Source organism: Carcharhinus amblyrhynchos, chromosome 34, assembly GCF_965287045.1.
Source record: "Carcharhinus amblyrhynchos chromosome 34, sCarAmb.v2.hapA, whole genome shotgun sequence".
Taxonomy (NCBI): domain Eukaryota; kingdom Metazoa; phylum Chordata; class Chondrichthyes; order Carcharhiniformes; family Carcharhinidae; genus Carcharhinus; species Carcharhinus amblyrhynchos.
Genome location: NC_137357.1, coordinates 11,475,641 through 11,493,807, shown reverse-complemented (window position 1 = coordinate 11,493,807; position 18,167 = coordinate 11,475,641). Strand labels below are relative to the sequence as shown.

At 40.6% G+C, this 18,167-nt stretch overlaps 1 protein-coding gene across 3 annotated transcripts in view; it reads left to right on the top strand.

Moving 5' to 3' along the window:
* Nucleotides 1–18,167, top strand: part of LOC145361191 (putative aminopeptidase W07G4.4) — a 69,852-nt gene that overhangs the window by 17,884 nt on the left and 33,801 nt on the right. For all 3 annotated transcript variants that reach the window (XM_080216826.1, XM_080216825.1, XM_080216827.1), the window contains 4 exons: nt 5,975–6,016; nt 10,199–10,295; nt 13,367–13,432; nt 17,817–17,899. In XM_080216826.1, coding sequence (XP_080072952.1) covers nt 5,975–6,016; nt 10,199–10,295; nt 13,367–13,432; nt 17,817–17,899 — 288 coding nt within the window. The remainder of the gene's footprint in view (nt 1–5,974; nt 6,017–10,198; nt 10,296–13,366; nt 13,433–17,816; nt 17,900–18,167) is intronic.

The window sequence follows — 18,167 nt, the reverse complement described above, 5'->3', positions numbered from 1 at the left end:
GTCTCAGTGAGATCTCCCCTCATTCTTCTAAACTCTAACGAGTACAAGCCTAGTTTATTCAGCCTCTCCTCATAGCTCGTGTTGTGAGACTTCTTACTTGCCCTGTTTATTATTCTTTCATTGATAGTGAATAGAAAACCCAATTTAAATAACAAGTTTCAAAACAAATTAATCAAGTTTTAAAATTTATGTCTAAAAGGCAATGTTGGAAGTGGGTGCGAAGATTCTGGAAGTGGATGCAGTGGAAATCCTGAATTTGGGTTCTGCTGGTACTGAAGTGCACACCTGATACTTGTTTCTGTTGGGTTGTTGGAATTCTCTTTCTCAACTTTTTTTTACTCTGAACATTAACAGCACAGAAAAGGCAGATTGGTTGGTTCTTGATGCATTGCTGTTTGTCAACATTACACAATAGTGACTCTGTTTCAAAAGTGTATCATTAATTGTAAAGTTTGAGGTTTTGAAAGGTTCAAAATGTGAGGGGGTCTGTTCAGGGCATTTAGGAAGAAATTGTTCACAACAGTGCTGAAAGAAGCAATGGTGATCTGCACAGCAAATCATTAGGATTTAGAATGCATTACTTGAGAATGGGTGATGGCAGATTTGCTTGACAGCCAGCATGAACAGATGGTGGGCTGCGACCCGATCTGTCAATTTATCGTGAAATCATGATGGGGCAAATGCCAGGGGATCTGCCCACTTTTGTGTTAAAGTAAGCTTTGTGATAGCTGAGGGAGCCCCACTCTCATATGAACGCATCTCCACGCAACCCAATATGCTGACAAAAATGCCTGTGACTGCGGGATTTTTTTGTACTATCTTGAGGGAAGAGCAGGAATGTTTTCCCTTGTGTGGAATTGAAAAGAAAATGCAAACTTAAGTTAATTTGTCTGTTTCTTTACAGGTGCTATGTTTCCAACTTTTGCATTTCACTTGGATTTTTGAATCAAAAGTGCCTTGTTAATATATTAATTCGTGGGACATGTCCGTCACTGACTGGCCAACATTTATTGCCCATCCCTAGTTGTCCAAGGGTATTTGAGATTCAACTTAATTGCTGTTACTCTGGAGTCCTGTATAGCAGATGACCTTTCCTAAGGAACGTTAGTGAACCAGGTGGCTTTTCCCGACAATGGTTTCATCTGTAGATTCTTAATTCAATTACAGTTCCACCATCTGCCGTGGTGGGATTCAAATCTTAGCCTCCAGAACATTAGCTGAGTTTCTGGATTAATAGTCCAGTGATAATACAACTAGGCCATGGCCTCCCCACATCAAATAATTTGGAGGTTTTGGTTGTATCATGGTGTCTTTTGCAGTAGGTGTCTTTGAGGGTGGGGGCATGGAAGGAGAGGAGATTGCAGAAGTGATTCTTTGAAATCTGGTTTCATTTTGCAAGCTCAGTGCAACAGAACTCTGACCACAAGCTTTCAGATTTGAAAGCAACCTTTGGAAGCAAGAGCTTGAGATTTACTTTTTGTGGCCTTGTTCTTTTGGACTTATCCTGCAATAAACTGTAACACAATCTCTCTACTTTAATTTGGAGGACGGCACATGTTGAAATGTCGGTTTGCCTCTCCCAGGTGATTTTTATTAATGGCTTGGATTTGGAAACAAGTAATTCTGTCAAAATTTTGCTGTGGGAGAATGCAACATATTACACGAAGGTGTTAGAAAGTTTGCAAGCTGCTCAGTAAAGTGCAGGATGACCACCACCATCTGTATTTTATGGGATCGTCCTCTGATTTTCCAGTTTGCCTCATGTTTGTCTGTTGGCTTTCTGGGATGCCATTTGTGTTGTATTTTTCGCAGCGGTGACTGCCTTTTTTCTTCCCTATTAGTTACTGAGACTATAGAAGATTTTGAAGCAAGTTTGGCTTTAAGGAATACAGTTTTTCAAGGATTAATTATATAATGTTGATACTGTAATAGCCTCATTATTCTGCACAACAGTTAACCAAGTGGCGGATGTGACATAGCTACTCTGAGAAGGAACCTGATGCAACTGAGCTAAGATTCTTGCAAGAAAGACTGTCAGATGACAGATTGACCAAAAGACCAGCCAGATTTTCTTACCCAAGGACATGAGTGAACTTGGATTATATGATTTTCATGGTTACCTTCCTTTCTGCAAGTTTTTTGTAGATTAAAATAAAATGTCATCTTTCTTGGCAATCAGTTTAGATGCTCGTCTCTTCACAAACGACTTTGCAAGGTTAGTTTAAAATCTTGAATAATTTCAGGATTGTAGCCTTGATGTGTAACTGTTTACCTACCTTCGTAGCAATTGACTTCATTTTAGGTTAGATTGCCCGCCACACAAATTGCACTGCACATATGATCATGCTATCTCGTTCAAAGACAGTGCTTGTTTATGGACAAAGTAAACTAATGCTATCTCTAGAAGTTGTAGATTAGAGGGCGTGAATGCTATTTAATTTGGCCCATCGATTATTGCTTTTGGTTGGCTCACTGCTTCTATTCTGCACTCTCTGTTACTCCTGCGATAACATTTAAATTGTCACGACAGTGGACGGGTGTCCAAATGTTGTTTTTTGCTCAAATTGGCTGAATTTATCCATTTTCAGTGGCTACATTTCAAAATAAATCATTTGTGAAGGATGTTGACGATTGAGGTTCAGGCTAAGGGAAGAAATCATCATGCTTTTCCTGTTTCTGGGCCCCACATTTCTCCTCCTGCTCAGTCATGCGTGATATTTTTCCCCTTTCAAGGTTCACCTATCACAGGTCCGAGTAAAATGATACCCCTTGGCATTTAGTTGCAAATGACATTTGATTTCATGTGCAACATGGGCCTTTAATATTAAGAATGGCAGTGATATAATGCAGTTAGTTTGTGTGCACCTTTTTGGTGATTTCACTTTGTCTAAGGAAGTCTAAACTTAACTTGAACAGCATCACGCAATGTTGTTAATTTCACAGGAAAATACTTTGTTTGAAAACACTGGGCAGATGCTAACACATTTTGTTGACTGTCGTGACCCTCGTTAAGATGTTCCGCACATGCATTGTGTAGACAGGTAACAGTGAACTCAAACCTGGGGGCAATATTCGACGCTTAGAATACACGTCAGCTCTATAAGATTTTTCCCATTATGTTGAAGACATTTGAAATAAGGGGTGCACTTGGATTTTCATCAATTAAGAAGATCAATGGCTCTGAGCAACCAAGTGGAATGAGTAAACATAAGAATTTTCACTGTTTTGATGAGAAGAGTTGGAGACTTCAGGTACCTCTGTGCGACACAATTTGAATGGTTTCCAAGTCTGTTTTCTTGATTCGCATGTCTAAAGACTGCTGCTTCTCATCAGATATTTTCAATACCTACAATGCAGCACCATCATATTTTGACACTTGCATACCTCAAAAAACATAGCACTAAGGTAGTTGGATAATGGGTTATAAACAAGATTGAAGTCAATGGAAAAGACCATTGAGAATCATGTGCAGTACAGAATAGGTTACTGATTCACTGTAAACCCATGACACACTTCTGTCTTGGCATTCTTACTCAAAAATATTGCTCACAGTAAACATTTATTAGCAACAATAACAGAACTCCAGCCATGATTCCACCCTCTGTTTGCAAGATAATAATGGATGACAAAGGCCATTGAGTCTGCATCCCCTCGTCCACTGCAGAATGGTATACAAACATGCGTATTATCAGCAAGAATAATGCTATTCAGCTCCTCAAGCTTGCTTTGCCATTTGGTAACATGATGTGGAGATGTCAGCGTTGGACTGGGCTCAGCACCTCAGAAGTCTCACAACACCAAGGTTTGTGAATGCAACTCTTCACTCACCAGAAGAAGGAGGAACGCTCTGAAAGCTTGTGCTACCAAGTAAACTTGTTGGACTTGAACCTGGTGTTGTGAGATGACTTACTGTGTTTTGGTAACATCGCATGCATTGTCCGTTTGGAAAATTAGGCCTTTATTTGAGGGTTGTGAAGCAATATGACAAATATGTCAAGGGACAGACAGGGTAAATTGTTTCCCTGCTTGAGGATTCTAGAACAGGGGGTACAATTTCAAAATAAGAGGGAAGCCACTTCGGACTTAAGTGAAGAGACCATTTTTCACTCAAATTGTGGATCTGTGGAAGCTTAGTCGTTGAGTATGTTTAAAGTAGACAATGACAGAATTATAAATACAACGACAATGAAATGCAGGGTTAGTGTTGGGGGACAGACATTGAGTGGTTGAGCCATGATCGTATTGAATCACTGAGCTAGCCCGACAGGCAAACTGACTTATTCCTGCTCCGACATTGCTGTTCCAGAGACTGTAATTTGATTTAATTGGCTGCAAAGTGATTTCGGACATTGAAACATGCTATATGTCTTTGTTTATATTTGTATTAGTTGGGCAAAGGGACTGTAATAGGGAAGCTGAAGGTGCTCATTCTCGAATAATTGAAAGAGTAATCAAATTATGTTATGAAAATGGCTAAAAAAATTACCATATTTGTAAGCAATCCAATTCTGGAGCTAACTACCTCAAGAGACCTGCCACCCACATTGAAACTCTTCCCTATACACATACATCCACACAAACACAGCATCCAATTGGCTGTAAAATTGCAGGGGTAAGTAAGATAACTGTCTTGATGTTTGTTGCACTGCAGTTGACCATGGGCAGAATTAGCTTTCTGGCGAGCTTTTCACAAAAATAATAAGACCCACAAAACTGCCTGAATTTTGGAAGCAGCTGTAGGTGTTGTGCCTACTGCACAGTCTGTTTTAACCCTTAGATGGTGGATAAAGAACAGCGAGTAGACTTCTTGTACAATAATATTGATTCACACACAATCATTAGTCACCCACCCAATCAATACTAAATTACCTTTCAGAGTACCTAAGTCCAAGTCCAATACTGGACCTTGACTTTGTTGTGATTGGCAAGTACCTCGACAGATATTGGCATTTATCGTGTTTTGGTCTCTGTAGTCCACTGCATAGCCTGGGCTGATGCTCTGCCTCTAGTCTTCCTCCTTGGGTGTGGTGGCTCTCCTCATGCTGGTCGTTGCTGGTGATGGTCACCATTGTTGTGGTTTGTTCATTGATGGGGAGAGAGAGAGATTGTGCAGCACCTTGTATACCTTTTTGGTTTCTGCCCTTTCTTGGTCATTGCACATCAGTCGATCAGGTCTTGATCACCTTGGTTGATAGGAGTCCAGTCAGGTGCTGCTATACTGATCTCTGGGTGTGTACCCAATGGCCATGCCTCTCAGGGCTGGAGGCATGTAGGTCACATACCTCTTTCCCAAATAATGGATAAAGGCGCCTAATGAACAATCCAGTTTGACCAGAAAATGGCCTTTGTCCTTGAGATGGTTTGTTTCCTGTGTATTTAGTCATCTGAGCTGCACTGTATTTTATTTCTGTCCAATTTCTTTTAAGGCTGCAGCCTGTCTATTTCAGTGCTTGTCCAATTATCCCAGCATTATTTTGCAAACCATCTTAGGTGGCCCATTTGGCAACACAGGAAATCTCTGGGCCCATTTTTTAAAAGTTGGTTTGCATGTAATTGTGGCAGTGCACTGTGGATTGTGAGCAAATGTGGGCAAGAATGGGGAGCGGACCATATAAATGTCCACACACTTGAACTTAAATTGTCTTAATTCAAAATCATAGTCTTATGAAAACGTATGACAAACATGCAACCGTGTGCATTTCACTCCAGTTGTGACTTGCTCCCAATACTCGCTGCAGACACAGCCAAGTTGGAAGAGGAAGTGAATCTATAATTTTTATCCTGAGTACTTTTGAATTTAAATGAAAATACTGTCTCCAGAATCACCCCCTCCATGTTGGGTTTGTAAAATGAAGTTGCAAGTAATCACTTCCAGAATGCAGAAAGGTTGACACTTCAAGTTTGTTTTTGTTGGTCAAATGATTTTGAGTAATTCCAGAAGCTACTCTAATGAAAAATAACTTTTATTTTGCAGAGTCCCTAAACTACTCCTCACAACTCAGTTACAAGCCAAAGAGTGAGTATTGTATGATTCATGTTGTCTCTTGTCTGAATTGTACTTTACATTTCTTTTTGGAATTTATTATGTCATTAATTATGGAAGAAAGCAGCAAATTCAAGTTCATAGCACTCTGACATGCTGTAGCTGTTTGATGTGGGAGCTGGCAGTGAGTTGCAGTGACCACACCTGCAGCAAGTATTGGTTTCTTGAAGAATCTAGGCTCAGAATTGATGAGCTGGAGACTGAGCTTCAGATACTGTGGCAAACCCAGGAGGGGGAGAGTTAGCTGGACGCTTAGTTTTAGGCGGCAGTCACACCAGTGGTGAGGGACAACAGTGACTGCAAATAAGGCAGCAGTGTTCCTGAATTCAGAAACGGAGGAGCCCCAGCTCTTGACCTTATCCAACAAGTATGAGGTACTTGCTGTCCGTGTGAATGTGGACAAGGGTTGTAGGGAGGATGAGCAAGGCAATCACTGCACCATGGAACAGGTGGCCATTCAAGCGGGTAGAGCAAAAGGACAAGTGGTAAGTTGTAGATATTCTATAATTAAGGGGATTCACGGCATCCTTGGCCAGCAGGATTGAGAGTCTCGCATGGTATATTGCTTGCCCTGTGCCAGGGTGAGGGACATCTCTGACTGGCTTGACAGGCTACTGGAGTGGTCTACTTTGGGACAAACGAAGTAGGCAAGATTGGGGATTATCACACACCAGGTGCTAAACTCAAGAACAGGTTCTCAAGGGTAAAAATCTCTAGATTACTACCTGAGCCACGTGCAAATTGGCACAGGGATGAGAAAATTAGGAAGTTAACACATGGTTAAAGGAGTGGTATGGGAAAAAGGGGTGATCTGTACCATTGGGATGGTCTTCACCTGAACCGATCTGGGAGCATTAGCAGAAAGGATAAATCGGGTGGTGACAAGGACTTTAAATAGCAAGTAGGGGGAGGAAGGGAAGGTTAAAAGTACGGGAAATATAATGGTTAATGGGAAGCAAAGCAGATTTGGTTTCAAAAGGAAGGAGAATTCAGGAGATGTTATGAATGAAGGTGTCAGTATTCAAAAAGAAAGTGTAAAAACCAGCACAAGCACACTTTTCAAATAGTACAAGCATTTAGATAACACGGTGAGTTGATGGCACAAATCATAGCAAATGAGTATGATTTAGTGGCCGTTACAGAGACATGCAGGCAGGGTGGTCATGACTGGACGTTAAATATCCAGTGGTATCACACTGTTTGGAAGGACAGACAGGGAGGTGGTGTAGCTCTGATATTTCAGGATGACATCAGGATTGTAGTGAGAGATCAAGGTTCTGTGGAGAAAAAGGTTGAAACCATTTGTGCGGAAAAAGTCACTCATGCGTAGTCCATAGACCGCCAAATAATCACATCACGGTGGGGCAAGAAATAACTTACGCATGTAAAAATGGCATGGTAATTATCATGGGAGATTTTAATTTACATGTTGTTTGGTCAAGGCAGCCTTGAAGAGGACTTCATTGAATGTTTCTGTGATAGTTTCCTTGAACAATATGTTTAAAATGTAATGGAACCTAGGAGGGAGCAAGCTATCATAGATCTGGCCCTGTGTAATGAGATAGGAATAATTAATTATCACATAGTTGGGGATCCTCTCAGAAGGAGCGATCACAGAATAGTTGAATTTAAAATACAGATGAGGCTTGAGCGGGTAAATCCAATCTCAGTGTCTTGTGCTTAAACAAAGTAGGTGACAATAGGATGAGGGAGTAGTCAGCTAAGGTAAACTCGGAGCAAAAACTTTATGGTGGGACAATTGAGGAACAGGGGAGGACTTTCCAAACTTTGATTTTACACAGCAAAAGTACATATCAGTGATAAGAACTGTAGAAAAATAAATTATCAACCATGGATATCTAAGAAAATAAAGGAGGGTGTCAAATTGAAAGAAAATGCATACAAAGTGGCAAAGATTTGTAGGAAACAAGAGGATTGGGAAATCTTTCAAGGTCAACAGAAAGCCATGAAAAAGCTATAAAGAAAAGTAAGATGGATTGTGAGAGTAAACTAGCTCAGAATATAAAAACATATCAAAACGTTCTACAAATATAAAATGATAAAGAGTGGCAAAGGTAAACATTGGTCCTTGAGACACTAAGAAGGAAAATTTAATAATGGGAAATGAGAAACTGATTGAGGCATTGAACAGGCATTTTGTGTTGGTCTGCGCTGTGGAAGACACAAATAACAACATGCCAAATGTCGATGACAAGAAAGCTATGGCAGGTGAGGACCTAGAAGTGATTATTATCACTCGAAGTTGTGTTGGGCAAGCTAATGGAGCTGAAGGTAGTCAAGTCTCCTAGCCCTGATGGAATGCATCCCAAGGTACTATGGTGGTGGAAATAGCAAATGCACTAGTGGTAATTTAGTAAAATTTGCTGGACTTTGGGTGGCTCCACCAAATTGGAAAACAGCAAATGTGATGCTATTGTTTGAAAAAGGAAGTGGACAAAAAGTGGATAACTAGAGGCTGGTGAGCTTAACTTTTGTAGTGGGAGGAATGCTTTAACCTATTGTCAAAGCAGAAATAGCAAAGCATCTGGATAGAACTTGTCCTACTGGGAAGCCGCAACATGGGTTCATGAAAGGCATTTCATGTTTAACCTATTCACTAGAATTATGTGACGACATTTTGAGCGTGGCGGAGAATGGGGATCCGATGAATGTGGCGTATCTTGATTTCCAGAAGGCATTTGACAAGGTGTCATACAAAAGGCTGCTGCGTAAGGTGCACGACGTTATGGGTAATGTATTAGCGTGGATAGAGTGTTGGTTAAGTAACAGAAAGTGAATTGGGGAGCAAATGGGTGATTTTCTTGTTGGCTATCAGTGACAAGTGGAGTGCCTCAGGGATCAGTGATGGGACTGCAATTGTTTTCAACTTGCATAGATGATTTGGGGTTGGGGACCAAGCTTTGACACAGTTCACAGATGGCACTAAGATGAGTGGTAGAGCAAAGTGTGCAGAAGACAATGAAGACCTGCAAAGGGATACAGATAGTTTGAGTGGGCAAGGGTCTGGCAGATGGAGTAAAATGCTGGTAATTATGAGGTCGGCATAACAGCAAAATAGACTATTCCTTAAATGGTGAAAAATTGCAACATGCTGCTGTGCAGAGGGACCTGGGTGTCCTTGTGCATGAATCACAAGCAGCTGGTTTGCAAGTGCAGGTAATTAAGAAGGCAAATGGAATTTTGTCCTTTGTTGCTGGAGGGATGGCGTTTAAAAACAGGGAAGTTATGTTGCAGCTGTATAAAGTGCTGGTGAAGCCACATCTGAATTACTATGTACAGTTTTGGTCTCCTTTCTTGAGAAAGGATATACTGACACTGGAGGGGATGCAGAGTAGATTCACCAGATTGATTCTGGAGTTGAGAGGGTTGGCTTATGAGGAGGGAATGAGTAGACTGAGACTATACTCGTTGGACTCGAAAAGAATGAGGTAGGATCTGAGAGAAACATAAAATTATGATGGGAATAGAATAAGATAGAAGCAAGGATCTTGATTCCATGGCAGGTGAAACTAGAACGAGGGGACACAGCCTCAAAATAAGGGGGTGCAGATAGAGAACTGAATTGAGAAGGAACGTCTTCACCCAAAGGGTTGTGAATCTGTGAATTCCCTGTCCCAGTAAAGCAGTTGAGGCTACCTCATTGATTGCTTTTAAGGCAATGATTGATAGATTTTTGAACACTAAAGCAATAAAGGGTGAGTGGGTGCGTCAGTGGAGCTGAGTCCACGAAAAAATCAGCCATGTACTTGAATGGTGGAACAGGCTTGAGGAGTCAGATAACCCACTCCTGCTGAGTTCCTATCAGTCTGTAAGTTGGTCTCCAAGTCGACCCATAATTTCTGCGAAAGATCACACTTTACATTTCCATGTGTGGGGGCTAATGGGGTGAATTGGGGAGCATGGGGAGGGGAGAAGGAGAGGAAGGTGCTCATTTTCTCTGCAGAAACATTTTTTTTGGTTCCTGGAAATATTGGTTTCCTCTTTTAATATTCTACATTTGGTGATCCTGAGCTAATATTTGCTGCTCAAGTATATAACTCGGTCAATGTTGAGAAAATTATGAATTTAGCATTTGTTAATTCTGACAAGTACAATTAACCGTAGTACTAAATTAGGCTTTTTTTGGTTGTTCAGGCCAACCTTTGATGGTGTTGTCTTGGTAACAAACACTATTGGCAAGCTTTCTGGAGATCTGCAACATTTGAACGTGCCACTTAGCCAGTACAAATCAGTAAGTACATATTATGTTCTGTTCACAACTGTTGATTGCACTTGGCATTCATAGTTGTCATGTTGGACTGAGCTGAGAGTGAGACTGACAGATCAAACTGATTAACTTATCTCATATCCTTGAATGTTGCTGTTGAAACGTCAAATATCACATTCTTTTGCATTGTACTGGCATTTATGAGAGGAACAGAACAGCAATCTTGCATGCTGTGAAAATTGTTCTGATTAAAAATGCTTGTGAAGCTATTTCAAGAAAATGGAGAGGGGAGCAAAATGCAATGGCACTTTTTATCATGGTAAAACATTGAGTTGCACTTCACAGAAGTGCTATTGAACACAGCTTAACAGCAAGCAGTGCGAAATTTTATAATAAATAACCAAAACCTTGGTCAAAGAGGGAGGTTATAAGAAGCATCTGATCTACAGTGGGCTTTTAGGGCTTAGACAGTTGAGGGTTTTGTTGTCAATAGTGAAGCAATTTAATACAAGGACTACCCATAGTGCAGAATTGGAGGAGTTCAGAAATCTGAGGAAATTTTAGGAAGCAACATGTGAATCCATGGACTCGATACATCAGTGAAAAATCAGGCAATTCAGGATGGAGTGTTGGTGTAGGTTAGTAGGCACAAATAGTGATCAGTGAATGGGACTTAGTGCAGTTTAGGACCCTGGCATCAGAGTTTTGTTTCAACTTCAGTTATGGAGAGTGGAAGATAGGAGGCTAGCAGGAGAGTACATAAATAGTTTGGAGAAAACAATGGCATGAATGAGGGATTTGGCAGCAGATGATAGGGGGCAGTGGTAAAGTTGGGAAATATGGCGGTACAAGTAGAGTGCATCTTGTGGATAATACATGGTCAGAAGCTCATTTTGGGACCAGCTACAACACCCAAGGTTTAGTGCTCTGGTCTGACTGTGGAGTTGCCGGTGGAAGGGATGGAGATGGTAGCTGGGGCATAGAGTTTTTGGTGAGGCGCAAAGATGAGGGGTGGGATTTTCTGCTTGTTCTTGGGCCAAAACCGGAAAATCCTGCTTGAGGTCAACAGACCTTCCCATGGTCTGCCTCCTGCCCGCTACGATTCCAATGGCGGGTGGAATGGCAAAATTCACCCCAATGGCTTCAGTCTAAATATTTATTTGGGTAAATTCTCATTCAATTCTGCATGTCAGCCACGCTACGTTACAAATTAGACACAGAGGAGCATTCGAGGGAGTTGGGGTGAGAGAATTGAGCATGTTCATGGTAGATGTGGAAACTGGTGTGTTCAGGTGCTGCTACTGATGGGCAGCATATAGATGTAAAAGAATGAATGGGTGCTGGGAGCCATCCTTCAGTGTTAGAGGAAGTATGAGAATATATTTGAGAGATTGCAATACATTAAAGGATGTTGGAGAGGAAAAGTAATTTAGAGATGGGATTTCAGTTTGAAGGACCAACTGGTTTTTTTTTTAACAAGAATGATAATTGAGGTTTTAAGGAGAGTACACAGTGCCTGAGAAGAAGGAGCAGTTAACCATAGCAGGTAGAAAGGAAAGTTGAATGGCCAGCAGTTGTCAAAGAACAAAATATAAAGTTTATTTTATTAGTGTCACAAGTCGGCTCACATTAACGCTACAAATCCCCTTGTCACCAGACTCTGGTGCCTATTTGGGTATGCTGAGGGACAATTTTAGCATGGCCAATCAACCGAACCAGCATGTCTTAAGAACTGTGGGAAGACACCGGAGAACCAGTTGCAGACATGGGAGAACATGCAGACTCCGCACAGACAGTGACCCAAGCCGGGAATTGAACCTGGGTCCGTGGCAATGTGAGGCAGTCTCGGCTAGTAGGATAAGGATTGTGTCATGTGGGTAAGTGAGCTGAGAGAAACACGTGAGGATGTGTAAAATAAGTAGACTAAGATGAGAGGTCAGTATAAGCTCTTAAGATAGCTTGAGCTATTTGAAAGGAGAAGAGTGACATAAGTTGCTTATTAAGTGGCCTCCATCTTAGTATTGATAAATTCCATGTGTACTTTGCATTGAGGATGTTGGGACTGAGGGGAATCGATCCAAGTGTCGGTGGTGAACTTATCTTTGCATTCCAGCATCATTTTAGAGCATGAAACAGATTTGGAGAGCAGTACCCAAAGCACTTGTATTGTCCAGCCAGATGAAAAATGGCTAAATCAGTTGTTAGCCATAGATGTTGATGCTCATGCAGCATCCATGGGGCATAAATATTAACATCTCAGGTTTGTGACTTTCCACCACGATGTTTTCTTTCACTCCGCAATTGCTGCCTAACATGTTTAGATGATGACCACACCAGGGTAAGTGACCAGGATGAGTGAGAGTCATGTTTTTTATGCGCACCAGGACATCAAAGATAAAGTCAGGAGTGTGACTGAGCAGGACAGTAGCTGCTAAAATATGGAGAATAGGTGACTAGATGATTTTTGGTTGCAAGTTTGAAAGTGCAGTTGCAGATTACATGGAAGAGCTTTTTTTAAAACAGGACTGAACATCAAAATGAGTTGGGAGAAAGCAGATGGAGAGTGGTCCTTGTAGGTGATCAAAGTTAATCTTGTCTACGTATGAAACCATATGGCTAGCACAGGGCATGTGAAAGATCACAGTTATGGATGAAGAAATTTCTCCTCTAGTCACACTCCGAAATGACTGACCCCTTGTTCAAGATTACATTAGCAGGGGAAAACAGCCTTCGGGCATGCAACTTGTCCAAATCTTCTTTTTCAATGGTATTACCTCACATTCTTCTGAACTCCAGAAAATATTGGCACTCTCAACTAGATATCTCCCCATGGGTCACTTCTCTCACCCCAGGAATCCAATCTACGGACCTGTTGAGCCAAGTATATTTTTCCTTGGTTAATAACATCATACTTCCAAATGCAATCTCACCCAACCCTTGTATAATTGCAGCAAGAATTAATTGCATTTCCCCCCATGAAGTAAGGGTAAAATTCTGCTTAAGCTCAGAATTGCTTGTCTGATATCCAACTAGCCATGGCTGCTTTGACTTAACTTTCCTTCAATGCTTAATTAATTGAAATTATTGTCTTCCAGATTGATGCTTCATTGGGGCAGGAAGTGGTATTGGTTCATGCTCCGAATTTTCCAGGAGCGAGAGTGGTGAGTGACTTTATTAGGTAGTGACAGTTCTTTTTGCATAAATTGTGCATCATTTTCAAGGGTCCCAGCTGTCAGCAGTGTAACTGGCTCAGAATTTTGTTTATTGTTTGAAACAGACTGGCCATAGCATGTGGTTGGATGAGAAAAAGGTCAGAAATACCTGATTCCCATTCAAGATCAACAAACTGAAGACTTTGGTTTGTGTTGTTATGACCTCTCAAACATGTGGTTAGATCTTGCCCATTCTTCTTGAAGTGTACAGATGAAGCTTATTTATTTTTGTTTTCCAATTTGGCATTCAGATTGTACAACTTGTTTCTTGAAGGAACATCTAACTGGACACTAAATTCATAAAATGATGATAAATGGGGGTATAGGAATTACGAGCATAAGCAGGCAATTCAGCCCTTCAAGCCTGCTCCACCATTTAATCAGATCATGGCTGATCTCTTTCTGGTCTCACACTTACCTCCCTATCTGTTCCCCATATCCCTTTAATCTTTTTTAAATCAAAAATCTATCTGCCTTCTTCTTGAAACCATTTAATGATTCAGACTTCACAATGGTATTGGGAAGTGAGTTCCACAAATTCACCACCGTCTTCAAGAAGTAATTCTTCCTCCTCTCCGTTTTACATCAGGTACCTCTCAACCCATACCTGTGACCTGCTGTTCTAATTGGATTCACAAGGGGAAACATTTGACCTACGGTTACTTTACAAATCTCTTTTAGTATTTTATCTCAATCAGATCTCCTCGCACCCTTCTAAAATTGAGTGAATATGAGCCCAAACTGTTTAATCTATTGTCATATGTCAAGCCATTAATCCCTGGAAATCATTCTGGTAACTTCATCTGAACTGTCTCCAATGCTACCATATCTTTCCTCAAATAAGGAGACCCAAACTGGACACAATACTCCAGATGTGGTCTCACCAACACCCGATGTGACTGGCAGCATTCCATTTGCCTTCTTTGTACATGCTTTACCTGCATACCAACTTTCTGCGATTGATTAACAAAGACACTTTGACCTCTCTTCACAGATGCACTTTGAATCTGCTTTCCGTTTGGATAAATTGGCTTTTTTTTGGCCAAAATGAATAATTTCTCACTTATCCACATTAAACCTCATCTGCCAAGTTTTGGCACATTGTCCGAGCCTCTCTATATCCTGACCGCCTGCATTCTGTCAGTCAGCCAATCCTCAATCCAATCTACTGCTCTAGCCCCAATCCCCTGTCATGTCACCTTCTGGATCAGTCTTTTATGCGGCACCTTCTGGCAGTGAAGATGCTTCGCATCCACTTTGCTGGTTATGTTCTCAAAGAACTGGAGCAAGTTTGTCAAACATGACTTGCTCTTCATAAATCCATGCTGACATTGGCGGATTGAGCTTTGTTTTTCCGAATGTTCAGTCATATCCTCCTTAATGATTGATTCCAGCAACTTCTCCACCATAGAGATTAAACTAACCAGCCTATAGTTTCCTACTTTGTGCCTTTCCCTTTTTGAATAGGGGTGTCACATTCGCATGTTTCCAATACAATGGGACATTTCCAGAATTCAAGGAATTTTGAATATTGCAACCAATGCATCACTATCTCTGCTGCCACCTCCTTTAATACCATAGGATGCAGGCCATCAGATCCTCGAGACTTATCTGCCTTTAATCCCATTTGTTTATTCAATAACTTCTCCCTAGTGATGGTTATTACGCCGTGTTCCTCTGCGTTAACTGCATTTTTTGGAAAATTTTCATTATTCTCTACTATGAAGACAAAAGCAAAATGTTGGTTCTTTCGTTTCCCATTATTACCTCAGCAGTATCGTCTTCTAAATACCAACATTTACTTTAGCTATTCTCATCCTCTGTATATACTTACAGAAGCTTTTGGTATCCATGTTTATGTTTTCTGCTTGCTTCTTTTTGCAGTTCATCTTTGTTTTTATCTTCAATGGCCTTTTGCTGAACCTTCCCCATCCTCCAGCTTATCACTAGCTTTAGCAGTGTGGTATCTAAATGAAGGAAACTAATTGGGTGAAAGAATGCATGTTTCATAAGCTGTATTTGAGCATCTTTCATTATTTGTTGTCTTGTTAACTGGGGTTTTTCAGTGGATGTGAAACTGCCTAATAGTATGGCTGCAGTAGACAAATTAGAAGAGTTGTTGAGTGTTTAGTTATTCGCAGTGTTGCACATTTTTAGAAGTCCGGTCAACACAGTAACTTGAATTACCTAATTATAGACTGGGATGATAGTACTATAAAGAGCACAGAGCAGGAGGAATTTTGGAAGTATGCACAAGAACTTTCTCAATGATCATCTGTGCAATGCAATGGTGAGAACCTGGTGCTAGATTCAGTACTGAGGAATGCAGGACCGTATGTTTTAGTGTTGGAGCATTTTGAAGACAATCACAGGTTTACAGAAATTATGGAGAATGGCAAATTTAAATGGAAGAACATTTAACTGGAGAAGGGCGATGTTAGTGAGACAAATTGGGATCTGGTCCATATGTTTGGAAGAAACTGATGAGCAGAAAAGTTGAGCAGTGGGATTTTTTGGGTACAAAGCAGAAGAATGAGTAGGAAACAGAGTATCAAAAGCTCAAGTTCCTTGGGTGGTTGAGACATAGATAAAAATGCAGCAGAATAAAGAAGCTCAGACAAGTAGAGAGCCAACTTGAATACAGCAGATTTTAAAAAGGAGTCATAACATATGAACAGCGAACAGAAAAGGGAGTCAAAAAGTCTCAAATCTAAAAGAACAGATTGTGTTGATCATTACCTTGTGAAAGTTAAGGACAATGAGATGAGACGACCATTGCATTTGTCAAAGGCTTGATGCCAATGTTGCAGTAAAGGAGGAGCTAGTTGTGATATTGGGTCAGATAAAAAGGGTAAGAGAATTGCATTGTTCACTAGCATTCACTAAGTTCCCATGGATAAGATCTTTGCTGACTGACTGGAGCAAGAATGGGAATTGGGCAAGCAAAGGGCATAATCTTCCAATCTTCCTCAGATATCTGGATGGTAGCACAGGACTGAAGAATTTACATGTTATATTCTTGATCAAAACTGATTGGAATAAACCCAACCATAACAGGCAAGTTAGTCTAAAGTCAGAAAAATCCAGAGGAAACAATTGGTCAAAAAAAATCAGCATTTGTACAAGTACAAACTGATAAACAAAGTCTGCATGAATTTCTTGAAGACGAATCATACTTCAAGTATCTTTATTTTTAAGTTATTTGATTAAGTGGAGATCATTAGGGGAAGTTTCTCGAGGCTTTGGAGAGGATGGAGTAGAAACTTCCAAGTATGGGACTAGAATGTGTTAAGGTGAAATTAAAGTGATGGACACAAAATGGACTCTGGGAAGGGACATGAAAAGGCAGTGCTTTGGGCGCAGACAGTTACACAAAGAGTTAAAACCTGCAGTATCTGAATTGCTGCAGAAAACTGATCAGACCTGGGGCACATTAAGACTTGAGATAAGAGCAGACCCAGAATGATGAGTTTGACAATGAGATCAGCCACTGATGGGGACATAAATACATAAATGTATACATCAAAACCAGTCATTGATAGAGGACGTAACTGCATAAATGTATCCATTCTATGTGCAATGATGTGTCAACTGTCCATGTCGTTATCTGTCTGCTTGTAACGGTGTTAACTGTTGATGGCCATGTCTGCCAATTCAACTTGTAACGAGGTGTAAACAGCTAATGTCCGTACTATCTATTGTCAAAAAGGTATAAAGATACTCAACTACCATTGTGTAGTTGAGAAGGTAGTTGCCAAGTACTTTGGAGTATCAGTGCTTTCTCCCAAAGCTTTGTTGAACCTCCAAGTCCGACTCCGAAGTGGTAAATTTCCCACAAGAAATGGGAGACCAATCATGTGGAGAGATGAGAGAAAGTGGGGCTGTTCTTGAGTGCACATAGGCTGAAGAGGAGATTTGATGGCAATATTCAAAACCATTGGGCTTTGGTGGAATAAACAGGTATTTCTTTTTGGTTTTGTAGAAGGCCCACGAATCGGATATAATGTAGAGTGATTGACAAAAGAATCAGATGTGATGTGAGGAAAAATAACCTGCGTGAAAGTGAGCTGATATAATCTCCCTGAAAGGATAATGGAAGCAGATTTGAGAGTAACTTAGAAAAATAATCTAATAAGTACCTGGAGCTGAAAGTTTTATAGAGAAAAGGGTAAGGGGTGAGATGAACTGCATAATTCTAACAAACTGCAGGCATGCTTGGTCAAATGGCTACCTTCTGCAATCATTATTCTGTAAAGGAGTAGTACCAGAATTAAGTTCGGCATGAGTTTTCTCAACTAAGATAATTGAGTTGGTCACACTTATTTTTGTACAGATATTTGCGCCAACTGGGCCTCTCAATAGGGATTATGATGATGTGCGGAGATTCAGTGATGCGGCTGTCGTTGGCATCAAGCGGTATGTGATCCAAATCATGAACAACGTATATCTTTGTATGTTTCCCTTCTTCTGTAAGAAGCCCTGATCGTTCTGAAGTCTTAGAATGCGAGTGATGTATTTTAAAATAGTTTGCTGAAGTAGCAAAATAATTGTCGTGAGTTGGATGAAACATGCATTGGTTTGTGTTTTTTTTAATGTTGGAAACTGGATCATGCAATGGTTAGTATTATTGGTAAAATTGCCATTTCAATTTTGGACCACACTATAATCAGATTTAATAAAATGA